Here is a 15,606-nt window from a genome sequence, read left to right on the forward strand (position 1 = left end):
GAAGCTCTTTCCAGAATCGTTCACATGTAGATTGGGAAACACTGAAAATGTAAAGTTAAAACCTCATCTTATTTTTGTTTGCACCTGCCCATGACATTAGCTAATGAACTTAGCTTGATCTATTGCCCAAAACATACACAAACTAGTTGCCAGTTTAAACCACCACACCCCTGACCTCATTGTGGAGAAATTGAAACTCAAAGTCTATTCCTGGAAACCTAGTCAAAATTGTTTTCTTTTAATGGGCCGTAGTTCTTTCCAGAATCTTTCACAAGTAGATTGGGAAACACCAAGGTTAAAATAAAATTTATATAAGATGGCAGTTAATTTATCCATTTTTAAATTCATTCATTCTATCCATTATACGTTCCTGGACTTCTCAAAGTGGTACCAAACAATATGAAAAATATTACTGAAATAGTATGTTTGTATATCTTGTTATTTTTGATTTACCCCTGTGAAAGATATAAAGCAACAACACTATTTTAAATTAATTTAAACATTTTCTCTATCAAGGAGAAATTGTTCAGATGAAAAACAACAAAAATATTATCTTTCATCTTATCTTTCTATTTTACTGTGGTATAAAGGTTTAAACATTTAATCAGTATTTGTTCATTTTATCTTCTTGTGTCAATAATTGAGGAGAGCAGTGAAAGAAAACAATATGAACAAACGTAGACATTGGACCCACTTTTTATGAGTTTATTTTTTAGTTTTCGTCTCATCACACATTGGTTTGGAGGAAATGGTGGACAAATATCCAAAGAAACTGATGAACAGAATTCTTTGTAGCATCTGCAGTATCTGAATATACAGATGAGTGACAAATTTGAAAAAAACTGCCTTTGCAGTCACCAGATCTCAACCCAGTTAAACATCTTTGAGAGATTTTGGACCAATGCGATTGACAGTGCTCTCTATTACCATCATCAAAATACCAACTGAGAGAAAATCATTTGGAATACACACACAAATTACTTTGCACATTATTCGCAGCAGTAGAATCGCACATCATTCAGCGCTGTGTCGTCTCCCACGCCTTTTGGTTCCTCTACGATTGTCTGGATTCCACAGATGCCTGTTCCACTACAGGAATCACTCCACGAGCCCCAGTCACCCCAAGACATCCCTGCACCTATAATTTCTTCATCATTTCCACTGCATTTAAACCTGGTAAATATTAAGCAAGTTTCATATATTTAGTCTAATACATAATAGTTGTATGTTTATTTTGTATGTGATTACATCTCATTGAGAAAAGTATTTAAAGCAAGAAGTGGGATTAAATCATGCGCAATTTAATGTGTAAATCTTAACGTCACATGCAGGTTGTTTGTAAACTGGGAAAATGTCGCCATTTTTTGTGCTTTTTTAATCTGCTCCTTTTAGCCAGCCATCTTTGAGTACAATATATGATTAAACCTATCAGTGCTGTAAAGGCAGCACCCAACCTCCCCCTCCATTAGCAAACAAACTGCATATGATGTTGTTGAGACATAATTTGCTGAGGTTGCCTAGATGTGTGTGCTAAAATTATTGTGTACTATCAAGGTCATGTGATTACTTGATATTATTTGCTGCTGTATCGTCCCACGCGGTTCCTTGGTAAGGTTCCACACGTAGCTGAAAACTTTTTAACATCCCAGATTTACACCACTGAATATTTGTCCATTTACCCCAGCTGGAAACACAAAACACAAGCATGCACACTGTTACTGTTTTACTGTATTTGTTTATTCAAGTCTGAAAATTTTAAGGTTGCAAAAATAAATAAATAAATCCAGCCAAAGAGTTTAAGTGGTGAATTGTAATAATATGTTTATTGACACATTTCACGGCTGTTGTGAAATGTTAAGAACAACCACCTTAATACCAATGTCAGATTGCTTTTCCATTGAATGAAGTGCAGCATTCAATAAAATAATCCAAAATAAACTGGTCTCCAAGCTCCATGACCTAGACCAGCCTGTCTCTCGACACCAACAAACCAAGGAGCTCATCATCAACTTCAGGAGCTCAGCTCCTGGCTCCTGAGGAAATCTACAACACAATCTGCCTAAACAGAGCAAGCACCATCTCCAGTGGTTCAACACATCCCTGCTACCACTCCTACACTCTCCTGCCTTCTGGGAGGTGCATGACTAATCACAAACAGATGCTACAAAACTCAGACACTAATGTCTTCCAACAGAGCCATCCTTATAGCCCAATGACTAAGCATGTCATTTCTACAGAAGCATCCAAAAGATTTTTTCAGGCTGATAATGACCTAGAAGTTGATTGGCCATGCTCTAGATCTTGGTCAACCTCTGCAAGCCCTCAGCTTTTTCCTAAAGACCTGCTGTACTTGGACAACTGCCTCCTATGTGCCCCCACAAAGGAACAGGCTATTCTGGACATGTCCACATTTTCATGTGTTGGTGTTCTCAGACAACATGGTAACAGTCAGACATACCAATCATCAGAATGAAATGAGGTCTGACAGCTCTTTCCACCTCCCACAAAAGCTCGTCTGGTGGGTCCTTCCACGAGAGCAACTCATCTACTACGGATGTACAATGGTACAGTAGCCATCCAAGAGAGTGGCATCTGTACACAAGAAGTTGTGTTCCAGATCTGGGAAACTTTTCACATGGTGCAGTTGGACCTTGTTGTCGATGTCAAGGCAACCCGTTGCTGAGTGTGGTTTGCCGATTTTGGCACAGTGGTAGAGGATGCACTGGCCTATCATTGATCTCACCTTTACTATAAGTCTTTCCCACTGTACAGCTGATTCTTCCCACATTGCACAGAATTCAGCAACTTCAGAGTCCTGCTTGTGACCTCGAGATGGCAGACAAGCCTTTTGTTTGTGGCAACCCGTGCAGGGCATCAGCACCATGGACAGCACCTTGTTGGGGCTCATAAACTAATTACAACTTTTTTAGAGAGGGACATGGAGCTGCTATCCTCCATAATCCCAAGACCTTTTTGTGGGATCTACCCCTTGTGCTGGAATCCATTAAGACCTATTCTTATGAGCCTGTGCATTTTGGCTAGCAAAAATAGTGGGAATACTGCATGCTCTGGACAGAAGCTCATCTTGCATGTGTTGGTGGCCAGATGAATGAGGTGATCTTATGGCTGCCCAATGCCATAACACCCAATTTTGTAAGTCAGTTGAGTGTTCTATGAAGGCAAGCTAGCATAGTGTTCCTTGTTGTGGCCAATATGCATCAAACAATAAACCAGATGGTGGCCCTTTATGGAGGAAAGACACGAAGAGCTCCATTGTCTATGCAGAGGCTGGCCCACTGGTTGGTAGCATCATGGTCTATGGTGGACATGCCACCCAACAAGGAGCATCTCCTCGTCAAATACACCCAGGATGTCTGCACTGCTGCTAACTAGGCATCACTGTGCACTTTCTCCAGATTCTATAAAGTTATGATCACTTCTCCCATTGTAGCGGTCATCTCCGAACATCTTTCCAATACATTATCCAAGTGAGTCTCTCTGCCTGGAAGTTAGGAAGGGTGAAATTGAACAGTAGTTATGTGTGTAACTGTGGTTCTATGACAACAGACTGTCTTTTGTAATTTCTTTTTTATAAACTTAAAAATAAAGTGGGAAAGGCCGGACTTCTCAGGGATAATACAGAATGAAATGGGATTTAAAATACCTACCTTCCAGTGTCTGATTGTACTGTGGCATAGTCAGAGTATGGCCCTGATCCTTTAAGTGAGTTAACGCAATGAAGACGAATTCCATTTAGTGCAGTGTTATCACCAATTAGAAGAGATTCCCAGTAACCTGCAACCTGAAAACATATTTACTATAGAAAATATTACTTAATGTAGTTTCTATACTAAATATTATATATTTCTAGCTTGTTGCCACTGAAACCCTCACCACCAAAAGCAGAAGGAAATGAATGAATGCACAAATGAATAATTATATATTACATAATTGCTGTACAGAAAAACAGTTCACTTTTAAAACTAGTGGTTACATGTATGTGCTGTAAGAATAGATTTGGTAACAGGTTTTCATTAAAGCTGCCCGCTACCCACTAAAGCTGCATTTCGAAGTTGTTGACTTTGAGCTTGATTCTGATGACTCCTAAATTCTTAAAAAAGTCCATTAAAATTGTAATAAATAAATATCACTAAACCAATATCAACAGCTTGTTTCTGTGTATTAATTGGTGAGAAAATGGAAAGTAATTAGTTCTGAGAGCTCTTTCAAAAACAAACCTGTGTTTTGCCTCAAAACTAAACACTCACCTTAAGACTAAAGCCTGCAGCATAGTAACCCAGTGGACACATTTCTTTAAGACCCCATGTGCCCCAACGTTGTCCGTTATCCACAAATAACAGTGATTGATAGGGCCTGTCAGCAGTTCGCCGAGTTCTTTTTCCCATCACATGGCATCCAAATAATGCCAGAAAAACAAGTGTACTGCAAACTAGCCAACGCATTGGTACTGCCTTAGTTGATAGTACTTTCTTACTCTTCTAGTTCTCTCCTTGCAGGCTAGCGAAGTTCTGACTCTGACTTTTGCCATATCATAATTTGTCTATTGATTTTTCTAGTTGAGCTGTTTTTTGTTTTTAAACCTTGATCGAGGACACAGTTCACAAACCAAGACTTTGATCCTAAACCTTCATCCTCAAAGAGAATTGAAACCTCTGTTTTAAGTAGTTAAATCTCATATCTAATGTTAAACCAAATGCTAGAACACAGAAACTCTCCATTATTTTAAACTGTGTACATTATTTATTTAGCATTTCCATGCCTTCTCTCAGGTTTTTAGCTGTGTGTTGATTATACCTAATTAGCCTAGTGAGTAGCCAGAGCTACTCACATCAAATAAATTTCCTGCTACTAATCTTAAACAATAGCTAGTTTCACCTAATAACATCTTATATAGCATGACAGAGTGGCAAGTATTGTGTATATCATGTATTTTTTATAATAAAGGAGTTCATATGCTGCTTTCAGAGTTAATCATTAAGTCATTTGTAAACACAGACAAAAATCAACACACTCACCTGTTTGTCCAGCAGGAGCATTTTACCACTGTAAAATAAATTATACTTTGCTTTTCTTTTTGAACATCAAATGGCCAAAATCTACCTGAATTTAGACCCATTTGAACCAGCTCTTTATAGCACTGACATCTTCTGGATTAGCTTGTTTTATATTTACACCTATTGTACAATTTTCTACATGTAGCAGTTACATCATCTGTGAGAAAGCTCCTATTGTTCTGTATAGTGAGTGCGTACAGTGTCTCTACTTGCATCACACTTATCCTTTTCATTGTACGGTGCCATTTTGGACACTTGTCACACTTTTTTTGCACAATTTGTACTTTTTAAACATATATAGCCCTGTGCATATTAGTCGTGTGTTATCTTGTGTGTTACATCATGGTTCTGGATACACTGTGTTGCATTACACCATATGCACAGTATAGATGGGAGGACAAAAAAAATCTACTGGAAGTTAATTCACTGATTAAATTAAGAGATTTTTTTCTCTTAATATATAATGCAAAGTATCTAATTGTTTTCTAATTGTTTTTATTTAGTGGTAACCTGCATTTGCCAGGCTTTGACAAGAGGAAACAAGTGCAGGTTAATATAAACTTTTTTTATTATCAAAAATGAGATGAGACAAACAGTACAAAAATGGCAGGTGGAGGCAAAGTAAGAAAACTGTCTACTGTTTTTTAAAGACCACAAATTCAATGGAATAGATCATTTATTAATTATCATTAGTTACTTTCATAACTATCACTCAGTGTATGCGCACCCATTGGTCTATATATATATTTAAAAAATATTATCAGTCACTGGATGAGAATACACTGAAAATGGTAATCATGATGTTGACTTGTAATTCAACAGCAAATGACAGAACATCAGACTTTTGGAAAATACAGTATAACTATGAGATAGTGTTGTTATTTTTAAGACAAGTCATCATAAGGCACTGCAGTTAAAGTAATATAAATAAACTATATAATCATAATGATATCAGACTCAACGTGACTCACATATAGAAACATTTCGTTTGATATTCCCTGAGGAAATCATAAGACATTAGTGCTAGACACCACCCTCCTTCTTTTCTATAGACCTTCTCTCGTTCATTTCATCCACAAGGTTTTTCAGTCTTCCAAGGTGGTGCAGAGCTCTAAAAACAAACAAAGTAAAAACATCAACACATATAAGAGCTGATACAAAATGTGTGAAATAAGGAATAAAACACTTCACCGTGTACTGTTATAGAAAATAATCAATGATGAGGTGGTGTGATACTGGCTAAAGTTGATTATTTTTCAGTAACATTATGTTGAGAAGTGTTTTATACAACTGCAGATTGCCAACACTAACAATTTTAACAAGAACAACATGTATGTATTTTAGCAGCTTATTTTAATGTTGTGGATCATTCACGAAACAAGTTCCTGTTATCAGTTACATTATAACAGCTATAAACAGTTGCTCTAGCCTCTCTCTTTTTCTCTCTATTCAAATTAAAAAGACAAAAAATGCAGCTTGTCATATTACAGAGAAATGGCGAAGCCCTCATTCCTGAACACTTTCCTGTGGCAGAAAACTTGAAGCTATAGCTTTACCTCTGACTGTTACAAAGTGCTGATACTGGAGACCCCTTCCAAAAATGCTAAATAAACATCTCCTTACATAAAACTTCACCATAGCAACAATTCCACATTTTTTTATCTGTTTATGTGGCGCATCCGCCGAACAAGTCCCTGAGAAAGTTGTTACTATAGAAACAATAACTTATATAAATAAACTTAATAACATCAACTTAATAACGAGGACATTAATATAAAGCTTGCAGCCAGCATTATTGCCCAAGCTGCTATTAAATTAATCAACAATTTCTGACCAATCAAAATTAAGCATTGAGCAGTGCTGTGGCATAATGTAGAATGAACCAATAATATTTAACTGACCTTTTTAATGATTGTCCACCAGGAGCTAAATCATAATCTTCAATACCTGGTTGAGGAACCTGGAAAAAACAGACAATGATGTTACAGTATCATATGTATTATATTATACATATTTCCTTTCAGGTATATGTACTGAAAGTCGATTTTTAGTCCTCATCTGAACATCTTGCGTACACACTACTTGCTTAAGTTTCTTTAAATAATTGTGATATCATATATTTAATTCAAATGGTAACACTTGTACACTGTTATAACACACAGTATATGCAATCATGTAATGAATTACAAATATGCACAGTAGGGGGCAGGGTCACACGAACCAAACGAGGATATGCAGGAAACACAAAAAAGAAGAAAGTCTAGCTTTTTTAGTGAATGTAAAGTGCTGTATGGGAAGAAGAATAAAGTCTAAACTGAATTTGAGGATCTTTTGTGTATTACATTGTTCTTCAACTGACATATGTGAAATAATGTGTTTTTGACTGTAAGGAGAACTTTATCTTGCTTTATTCATGCACACCTCCAGACCTCAAGATGCTATAACATCAATTGTACATTTCTTTTGTGCTTTTTTCTGGCTTGGGTGAATTTGGAGATAAGCACGTTGGCTTCTCTGCAACCTACGCTTAGCCGTGAACTCCATTTCTGCATCACGACGCAAATACGTTTATGTGTATCTTTGTATGGTGTTTAGCATGTTGGAAGGAGTCTCCAGTGTCAGAGCTTTGTAACATCACGAGTAAAGCTGTAACTTTAAGCTGTAAGCTGTAACTAACATGGCAAGCTTCATTTTTTGTCTGCTTAACTTCGAGAGAGAAAAAATAAAGGCTAATGAAGGAATGTAACCCTACAAACCTTATGAGATAACAAATTATTAACTAATTAACTAATTTCATCAGTTCAGTAAAATTTATTTTAAAATTCACTTATATATTGGTAGTGGAATTTTAGCCTATTCTGTACCTCATCATTGTCATGGTTCTCTATCTGTACTAGTGGATTTGAGACAGGTCTGCTGGAAATGTTTTGTATTTCATCTTTTTGTTGTGTTACTCTCTGCTCCACAGCCTGGAGGCTAAACAGCATCTGTTTGAGGGCTTCAACCGGACCAGGGTGTTTCCTGCTGCTGTAGCCTGAAGAGAAGGAACCTAAAGACTGGGAGACATATTAGGAAAAAGGAAAAATATGAGTACGTATGATGAGCATAAAAGATCAGTAGCTTTGAAAATGACTTAAGAATCTACATGTGTCGCATCCAAACTATTTTAACATGCCCTTGTTAATGTTTTTTCCCTTTGGCGGAATCTCCATCAACATTTTTAGGGCCCTTACATTATCTTATCAGGTTGAGTAAAGTTTGTTTAGAGAGGAACAGTGTAGACTTCAGGAGCAGAACCTATTTCCTTCCTGAAGAACATAAAATAGCAGATGAAGCTGTTATATATGTAAGCAATGTACCATTTACTCCATGTAAATTGTTTTTTATTACTCTTACTCTGAATGGGTTTTTGTTACTTTATTCTGCCTACTAGCAAGATGATATGATTCTGTAAAGGAAATCAAGCAAATCTCTGAAGAAACCATTTTAACTACATTTGGTTCCCACTACACACTCGTTTCCTCCCCTTGTGCTGCAAGTGCATAATTATTTGACGCAGATGACACACTCCCTTCTGAGTCCTTACATACGGGAATAAACAGGGCTATGAAATGCAGAGACCAACTGATTTTTTTTTCTACCTTCTCTTTTGTGTCTGTCTGAGATTCATCAGCAGTTATTTGTTCATCAGTGCAGCCTACTGGTACTGGAGACTTACTGCAACATGAAAAAATAATTAAAGCACATAATCAGAATGTGACCGTTCTACATAAAGTATGTTCATTTTAAAGGATAAATGTGAGGCAGTCTGGATTTGCTATGACTGAATTCTGGAAAACAGCCAGAAATGATGAAAAATTGAGTTTTGACCAAAATTGAGTTTTTCTGCTAATAATATATGTTGACATCTCTACTTTAAGAAAACAAAAATATCTTTTACCAAAATGATGTGGAATGTCTATATTTAGTCTAATTTCTAACCTTGCCTTGGCTGTCTGCCTACAAAAATCACATTGGGTAACAACATGCCAGTTTAACAAACGCAAAAAAATATTGCTAGCTAAGTGTGCTTTTAGATTTGATCATGTTTTTGGAATAGCTACATGCCATAGTGACATGTAATGTACACAAGTCTAATCAATTCATTTATTAAAAAAATAACAAATATTTAATACTAAAAGGACAAAAAAATTTAGAAATGTGAAAAGAAAAGTGTACTGGGACATAATTTATCACATCCCCCAGCCGTACTCCTGCACCATCAAACTGTCATCAGCACAGACAAAAGTGTTTACACACTCTGTACAGATAAAAACACAAGTCTAAGTAGTGTTAATGTAAGTACTGCTCTAATATATATTACAGTATATTTTGAATATATAAATTGACTTACAATGTTACCGGAGGATTGTCCCATGAGCGCTCAGCCTCTAAAAGCTCCTCTGTGTTTCCTGGACTGCCACGCTGCTCTTTACCTGAACTACAGAAACCTAATGAAGGGGACTTCAGCACATCCTCCGCCCTTTGAATAAGTGAGCCGATCTTATCATCTGAGAAAAAACGAAGAGGAGCTTTAATTACAAACTAAACAAACTTACAAACTTTACATTTGGCAAATAAATAGGGTCCCTGGAGGATTAGTGGTTAGGCCTTGGCGTGCTCACCGCCGTGGCCTGGGTTTGATTCCCGACCAGGGAACTGACCCCAGCCACCAGGGCTGCACAAGACAGGGCACTCCCAGCGCCTGTCCCAAGCCCAAATAAAAAATTGGGGAGTGTTGCTTCAGGGAGGGCATCCGGTATAAAAACTGTGCCAAATCAAATAAGCGAACCACTGATTCGCTGTGGCGACCCCTAACGGGAGCAGCCGGAAGAGGTAAAACAATTTATTTGGCAAATAAATGGTTTTTAATTATGAAAATTTCAGCTCACAGACCTCTGAAAGGTTCTCCATTATCAGCAGTTTGACCTATGAGGTTCTCTTGACCTTTCAGCTCCTCATGACTTTCATCAGTGTTCTGCTCCAGCTTGTTGACCCACGCTGGAACATTCTGAGGCCTAACATTAACGTCATATTCCTCCAGCCAGGCCGGGTACTTCAGATCAGGAATGCTAGTCAAACCAGAAAATGCCATCTCTGACTTGCAACTGGTCATCCATCTTGGAAGATGATGGGATGAAACAGAGCGTTGTTTATTTGTTTTTGTGGATTTGGAGTTGGAGTGCAGAGATCCATGCTTAAATTTCAAACTTCCCATCAGTAAATCATCCACACACAGAGTTCTTGATGCAGAAGAACAATCTGATGACTTATTTGGGGCTTCAGCAGGCCCGGATCGAGACCAGGCACTCAAGTTGGCGCTGTGCCCTAGCCTGGAACGTTCTAATCGAGAGAGAAAAGCTGAAGTGCGGGTCACAGGAAGAGAACCGTCAACAGGAAGTAGCAGCAGATCATCTGTGGTCATGCTGATGTGGTCTGATTCTCTGCGTTTTGAAGCAGTGGGAAGCTTCAAGAAGTCCAACTCTTGGTCTGTAAGGCTTTCTTTTAGCACTGTAAACAAAACAAGAAAACAATTACAAACATTAGAGTAGCAATGTTACTCATTCATATAGCACCTTTAATTTGAAATAGGAGTAGTCCAAGCTACTGTACTAATTGTGAAGAGGTTTCTCTTTATATTTATATTTCTCTTTTATATTATTTCTATCTCATCTAAAAATCTTAATTTAAATGATTTTAACAATGTGGGTTATTTTCAAACATCTAAACGTTCAAGTCAAAGTAACTGGACTTTTAATGTTATTATGTTAAAGACATCTCTCTGAAGTTCACCTTGGATGAGTGTAGATATAGCTGCGAGATATAACACATTAACAAAAGAAGAAACAAGGCTGTTATTTATTTGATAGATTTCTAGACTTTTTTCTGCTTTTTTTCTGGCTGATTTGATTATAGGTGATGTGGGATTTACCTAAGGACCAATCAGAGTCCAGTTTCTTACATGAGCTGTGACTTCAAGTGGCTTCTTTCCTGCTCTCTCAGCCTCTTTTTAGCATTTTATTAACACCATTTTAGAGTAACAGCAGTAGTTTACGTGTGGTAATAGTGAGTACTTCTACCCTCACTGATTTGTAAGCAATGAAAGGAATGAGAAATAGCAGAGTGGCTGGACTTAGTTTGAGATAATCTCACTTATGTAATTAGTACTGTAAAAAGGAAAGAAAACTTACAAAACTCCAGTTTCTGACAACGATTTTCATGTTAGTATGATAAAATCTCTAATTTATAACAAGAAAATATTACAAAGTTCATCTGATTTTTGCCCAGTTTCACTGACAAAGCTCATGACCCTAAAGGGTTAACATGCCTGTTGCCATTGTATGGTAGTAGTAACAAAACATCTTTAACATATATAACACATTACTTACACAAAAAATAAATCATAAATAATTATAATGTACATCACTATTAGCTATTTATATATTGTAATCAAATAAGCAACAAATGTATTTTTAAATTAAACCTCCACATTACAATAATTAAGATAAATATTCAGCACTTTTTGTCATCACAAATCTCAAAATCAAAAACCACAATCACCTCTAAATACAAATTAAAATAAAAAAAAATCAAACTATGTTTCATGTAAGATTCAATAATCTACGCCACCATCTCTGTTTCTGTATCCTGAGCGCAGCAGGCGAGGTGTGCTCTGCTCCTGCGGAAGCTCCAGCTGCCCCACCGACGACACAGAGGATTGAAAATCAGCGATGTAAGCGTCCAGAGCATCAGAGGCGGACTCATAATGCCGGTCTTTGTATCTGATAGTGTGAAGTGGCTCGGGGTGCAAAGAGCTTCTCAGTCGTCCTGAACTGGCTAGCAACGAAGTGACGGTCGACTCCGGAGATGGGACACCATCTACAGACGCCATGGTCCATGCAGTGTATCACCATTATCCAGAGTCTGTAACAACACTACAAAACAAAATTCAAATCATCAGTTCATTTTGGGGCTTTTGGGAGAAATCTCAGAGAAGAATTCATTTCAAATTAACTTGATCTTAAAGTAGAAGTTTGACACAGTGGTGTACTTTGAACAATATATTTTCCCACTGGGCTTAAAGTGTTTTTATGTCTATTTTCTTTCACAGATGGCTGGTGTACATGGGATGAATGATATGAAGAAGCGAGGCTGGGGCTGATTTCTTTCACACCTAGACTGTATATTCACGCGGCCTCGTCAGTGACAGTCGTGTGCGGTGATTACACAGAGTGAAACGCCCATAAATTTAATTTCTATTTGGTTGATATTTTTCAGCCTGCTTTTGGTTTGAACAAAAGGGTTACAGTTTGTATGATTTTTCAGAGGAAACATGGCATGAAGCCAAAAAAAAAGGAAATCACAAACGCAGTTGACTATCTGCCCTCAAGCGTGTGTATGTGTGTGTGTGTAATAATTTATCCTCACTCTTATTATGCCATTGATAAGACCTTGTGAAATAATGCATTGCTTAACCCTAATAGTTTCATTGTCAAGCTACTGATTTGACTATTTATTAGATTTTAACCCTTGCATTTATCACCACCAACCACCAATGTATATATTAGTTATTCTAAACATTTATGTTGATTTACTTATATTAACTTATATTTAACATCATTTAAGAACACATTTTAAGTAACTTAAGTGCTATGTATAACTAATTTTAATATAGGGAAACTATGTTAAAATATTCGCATCTGAAGTTACATCTGTTAAAAGCACTATAACTGATTAACAGTCGATACAGAGTGTATAGTCAGTTATTATTAGCTGGTTGATGTGCTTCTCTCAGTTCATGCAGTTAGCAAGCCAGCATCTTTAATACGGTTGTTTTGCTATGTGGTTGTCAGGCTAACGGCTTTTAAGCTAATAACGTCCTAATTAACGTGTTATTACACACTTTAAACTGGAATATGATTATGAATATTTTGGACAGAGCTTACCGTTAATCCTGTGTAAGGTATTACAAAGTTTATTTGCACGTAAAAAAAAAACTAAGTGTCAAAAGTTAGCTCTTAGCAACAGCCTTGTTTCTACAACTGCTAAAAATCGAATCAGCTGAGTTTACCGCGCCTTAACGCGCATGCGCATGCGCTAAGGTCACGTGACGCACTGTAAAGGACTCACTTGCGCTTTCTGCATTTGATTTACTCTGTGTGTATAACGCACTGACATTTAAGCGCCTTATTACTCTGCATGTGATGATGATGAAGATTATTATTATTGCTATAATGACTGTTAAAACTCCACATTTTTATATGGAGCACCTCTTCAGTGGTTGCTGTATTCCTGTATATTTGTAAACCTAATTATTCATCTGTCACATGACAGTAGACGTGAACTGATTCAGCGTGACACTATTGCAACTAATAATTCAGACAGTAATATACAGTAATACACTGATCATCGCTAAAATATGGCTGCATTTAGCGTTGAACTTAATTGTTTCCATGTCATTTTATATGTTTCTGTGACAGACATTGTGGACTTTCATTTAAATGAAGTTCATCTTAACGTATTGACCTTATCATCATGGCCGCTGTCATGCGCTTGTTGAGCGCCTCAATACGCATGCGTATAAATGTTGCGCATGCGTACTAAGGATTAGGCGGTGACAAGCGCTTGTTGAACCTAAACAACAGCAGGCTAAACAGTTTGTAAACACAGTTAGCAGTAATTATGAAGTCTTGTTGCGCATACAGTGTTGGGGTGCTCTCTATTCTTATATTAATCGCTGGAATTGCGATGGTTTTGGCTCAGGTTTTTCAAACCCTCTTGTACAACAGGATAAAAAGTGTAAGTAAATCAGAGCAAACTTGTTATACATGTTATTAGATTGTGGTGCTCATTGCTCATTGCTTATTGTTGTAGCATTTGGATCCATTGATCGATTTGTGTAATAAACAAAGCCATGATTAAATGCATTTGTAGATGAACATAAACTGTGTTTAATGTATCACATATATCATGTGTGGCCGAATAGCAAATAGCTCAGTGTTACACAAGTGGTGTACTATGTAGTGTGTAAAACTATTGGCCTTTATTCATCAGAATCAGATCATAAAACATGAAAAAACATGAAAAAACCAATCAACATCAGTTAACAATGAGTAATTAATAATGATTTCATAATTAATGGAAATTTAGTGTCAGCATGTCATTTCCAAATGTGAATCAGAGGCACAGTGGAGAATCTTTCAGCTCCTTTCATTTCAGAGGAATATTTATATCACTGACAAATCACAGACCACAAGCTTTATGGACATGATCATTGTTTGATATTATTATATAATTTGATATCAATTCTAAAACACTGATTTTATTCCCTGTGGTAAACAGTCTGTTTTTCAGTGTTTGATTCATTTCTTTCAGTGTTTTGTTTACATGAACTAAGGATTTGTTTATTTGTTTTGCATGGCTCCACTATATTTATAAATGAAGCTTGAATTAAATCTGACTTCATAAAGACCTTTATAAAACTAGAAATAAAATAAAAATAAAAATAACTTTTTGATTTACAGCACCTATAACTCAGCTTCACTGAAATTAGTTTTTCCCGCCTTTCTAGCTTTGATCTTCCTCAGATCTTGGAATCCTTTTGAATGCTCTTCTTTTATTGGCTCACTATTGCAAACATCTGCATAAATTATGCAAATGAGATCTGTATAAGAGTAAATAGGGGCGTTCCATATGCATATGACATGTAAATAAGGGTGGGGCCAGTGGGCGTGAGCTTGCGTCCAAGCAGCTGATGCTGATTCATCATTTGCGCTTGAATCACAGCTAGTTTTGATGTTGTTTGACCGTTTCATGAATCAGATACAGATTTTTGATTTCTGCTGCTCCGTTTTACACAACTATGATGAATAAGGGTCATTAGTTCATACTCCTTGCACTAATTTAGGGAAAAGCAGTGGCGGCTCGTCCAGAAGGGCAGGGAGAGCAGAACCGTTCAACCTTTCAACAAATATTATTTTCATATCATATCAAATGTCTTCATAAAATCTTCATTCACAACTCCATGCATTTTAAATTTCATTAAAATACTAATTACCTCTTGTAAGAGACCAACATTACATGATTTTAAATCTAAGTTAAAAACATATCTCTTTTCTTTAGCTTATAATCAATATTGACTTATTGTGTTATTGTAATGCAGTGTGTTATGTTGTATGTTTTATGTTCTGTTTTTGTAAATTGTTTTCATTGTACAGCCTATAAATAAACTGACAATGATTTAGAAAAAAAATGTCACTATTTGACAGATATTAGCTGATGTTCTATTGAATTGCCTGTTTTTCTAAATGCAATCATGGGGCAGTGTGCTCACTGTCCCACTTCTTAGTGTTATTATTGCAAAATAAAAATTAAAATTGCAAAAATAGGAACTGCAACAAGTGCTGGGTGGAGGACCACTGGACAGACAGTTAATTACTGGATTGCCAGATTGGGCTAAGATTTTATAGCAAGTTGGAGTTTTATAGCAAAT

At 36.7% G+C, this 15,606-nt stretch overlaps 3 protein-coding genes across 3 annotated transcripts in view; 1 reads left to right on the top strand and 2 right to left on the bottom strand.

Annotated features, from left to right (window-relative positions):
• Positions 1-680: 680 nt before the first annotated feature.
• Positions 681-4,565, bottom strand: vmo1b (vitelline membrane outer layer 1 homolog b). Its single transcript, XM_026928755.3, has 4 exons — positions 4,269-4,565; positions 3,669-3,802; positions 1,568-1,684; positions 681-1,173 (listed from the first exon to the last, which is right to left on the bottom strand). Exons 1-4 carry the CDS (start codon positions 4,461-4,463, stop codon positions 990-992), a joined length of 630 nt encoding a protein of 209 aa, XP_026784556.1. The 5' UTR covers positions 4,464-4,565; the 3' UTR covers positions 681-989.
• A 1,060-nt stretch (positions 4,566-5,625) lies between these two features.
• Positions 5,626-13,216, bottom strand: c15h18orf54 (chromosome 15 C18orf54 homolog). Its single transcript, XM_026928836.3, has 8 exons — positions 13,061-13,216; positions 11,745-12,049; positions 10,011-10,625; positions 9,469-9,625; positions 8,717-8,792; positions 7,940-8,131; positions 6,977-7,035; positions 5,626-6,186 (listed from the first exon to the last, which is right to left on the bottom strand). The coding sequence occupies exons 2-8, from the start codon at positions 12,004-12,006 to the stop codon at positions 6,099-6,101; spliced, it is 1,449 nt and encodes a 482-aa protein (XP_026784637.3). The 5' UTR covers positions 12,007-12,049; positions 13,061-13,216; the 3' UTR covers positions 5,626-6,098.
• Positions 13,217-13,712: 496 nt separating this feature from the next.
• Positions 13,713-15,606, top strand: part of scarb2c (scavenger receptor class B, member 2c) — a 28,967-nt gene continuing 27,073 nt past the window's right edge. The window contains exon 1 of the mRNA XM_026928837.3: positions 13,713-13,913. Coding sequence (XP_026784638.3) covers positions 13,797-13,913 — 117 coding nt within the window. The 5' untranslated portion in view covers positions 13,713-13,796. The remainder of the gene's footprint in view (positions 13,914-15,606) is intronic.

This window comes from Pangasianodon hypophthalmus, chromosome 15 (genome assembly GCF_027358585.1).
Source record: "Pangasianodon hypophthalmus isolate fPanHyp1 chromosome 15, fPanHyp1.pri, whole genome shotgun sequence".
Classification (NCBI taxonomy): Eukaryota; Metazoa; Chordata; class Actinopteri; order Siluriformes; family Pangasiidae; genus Pangasianodon; species Pangasianodon hypophthalmus.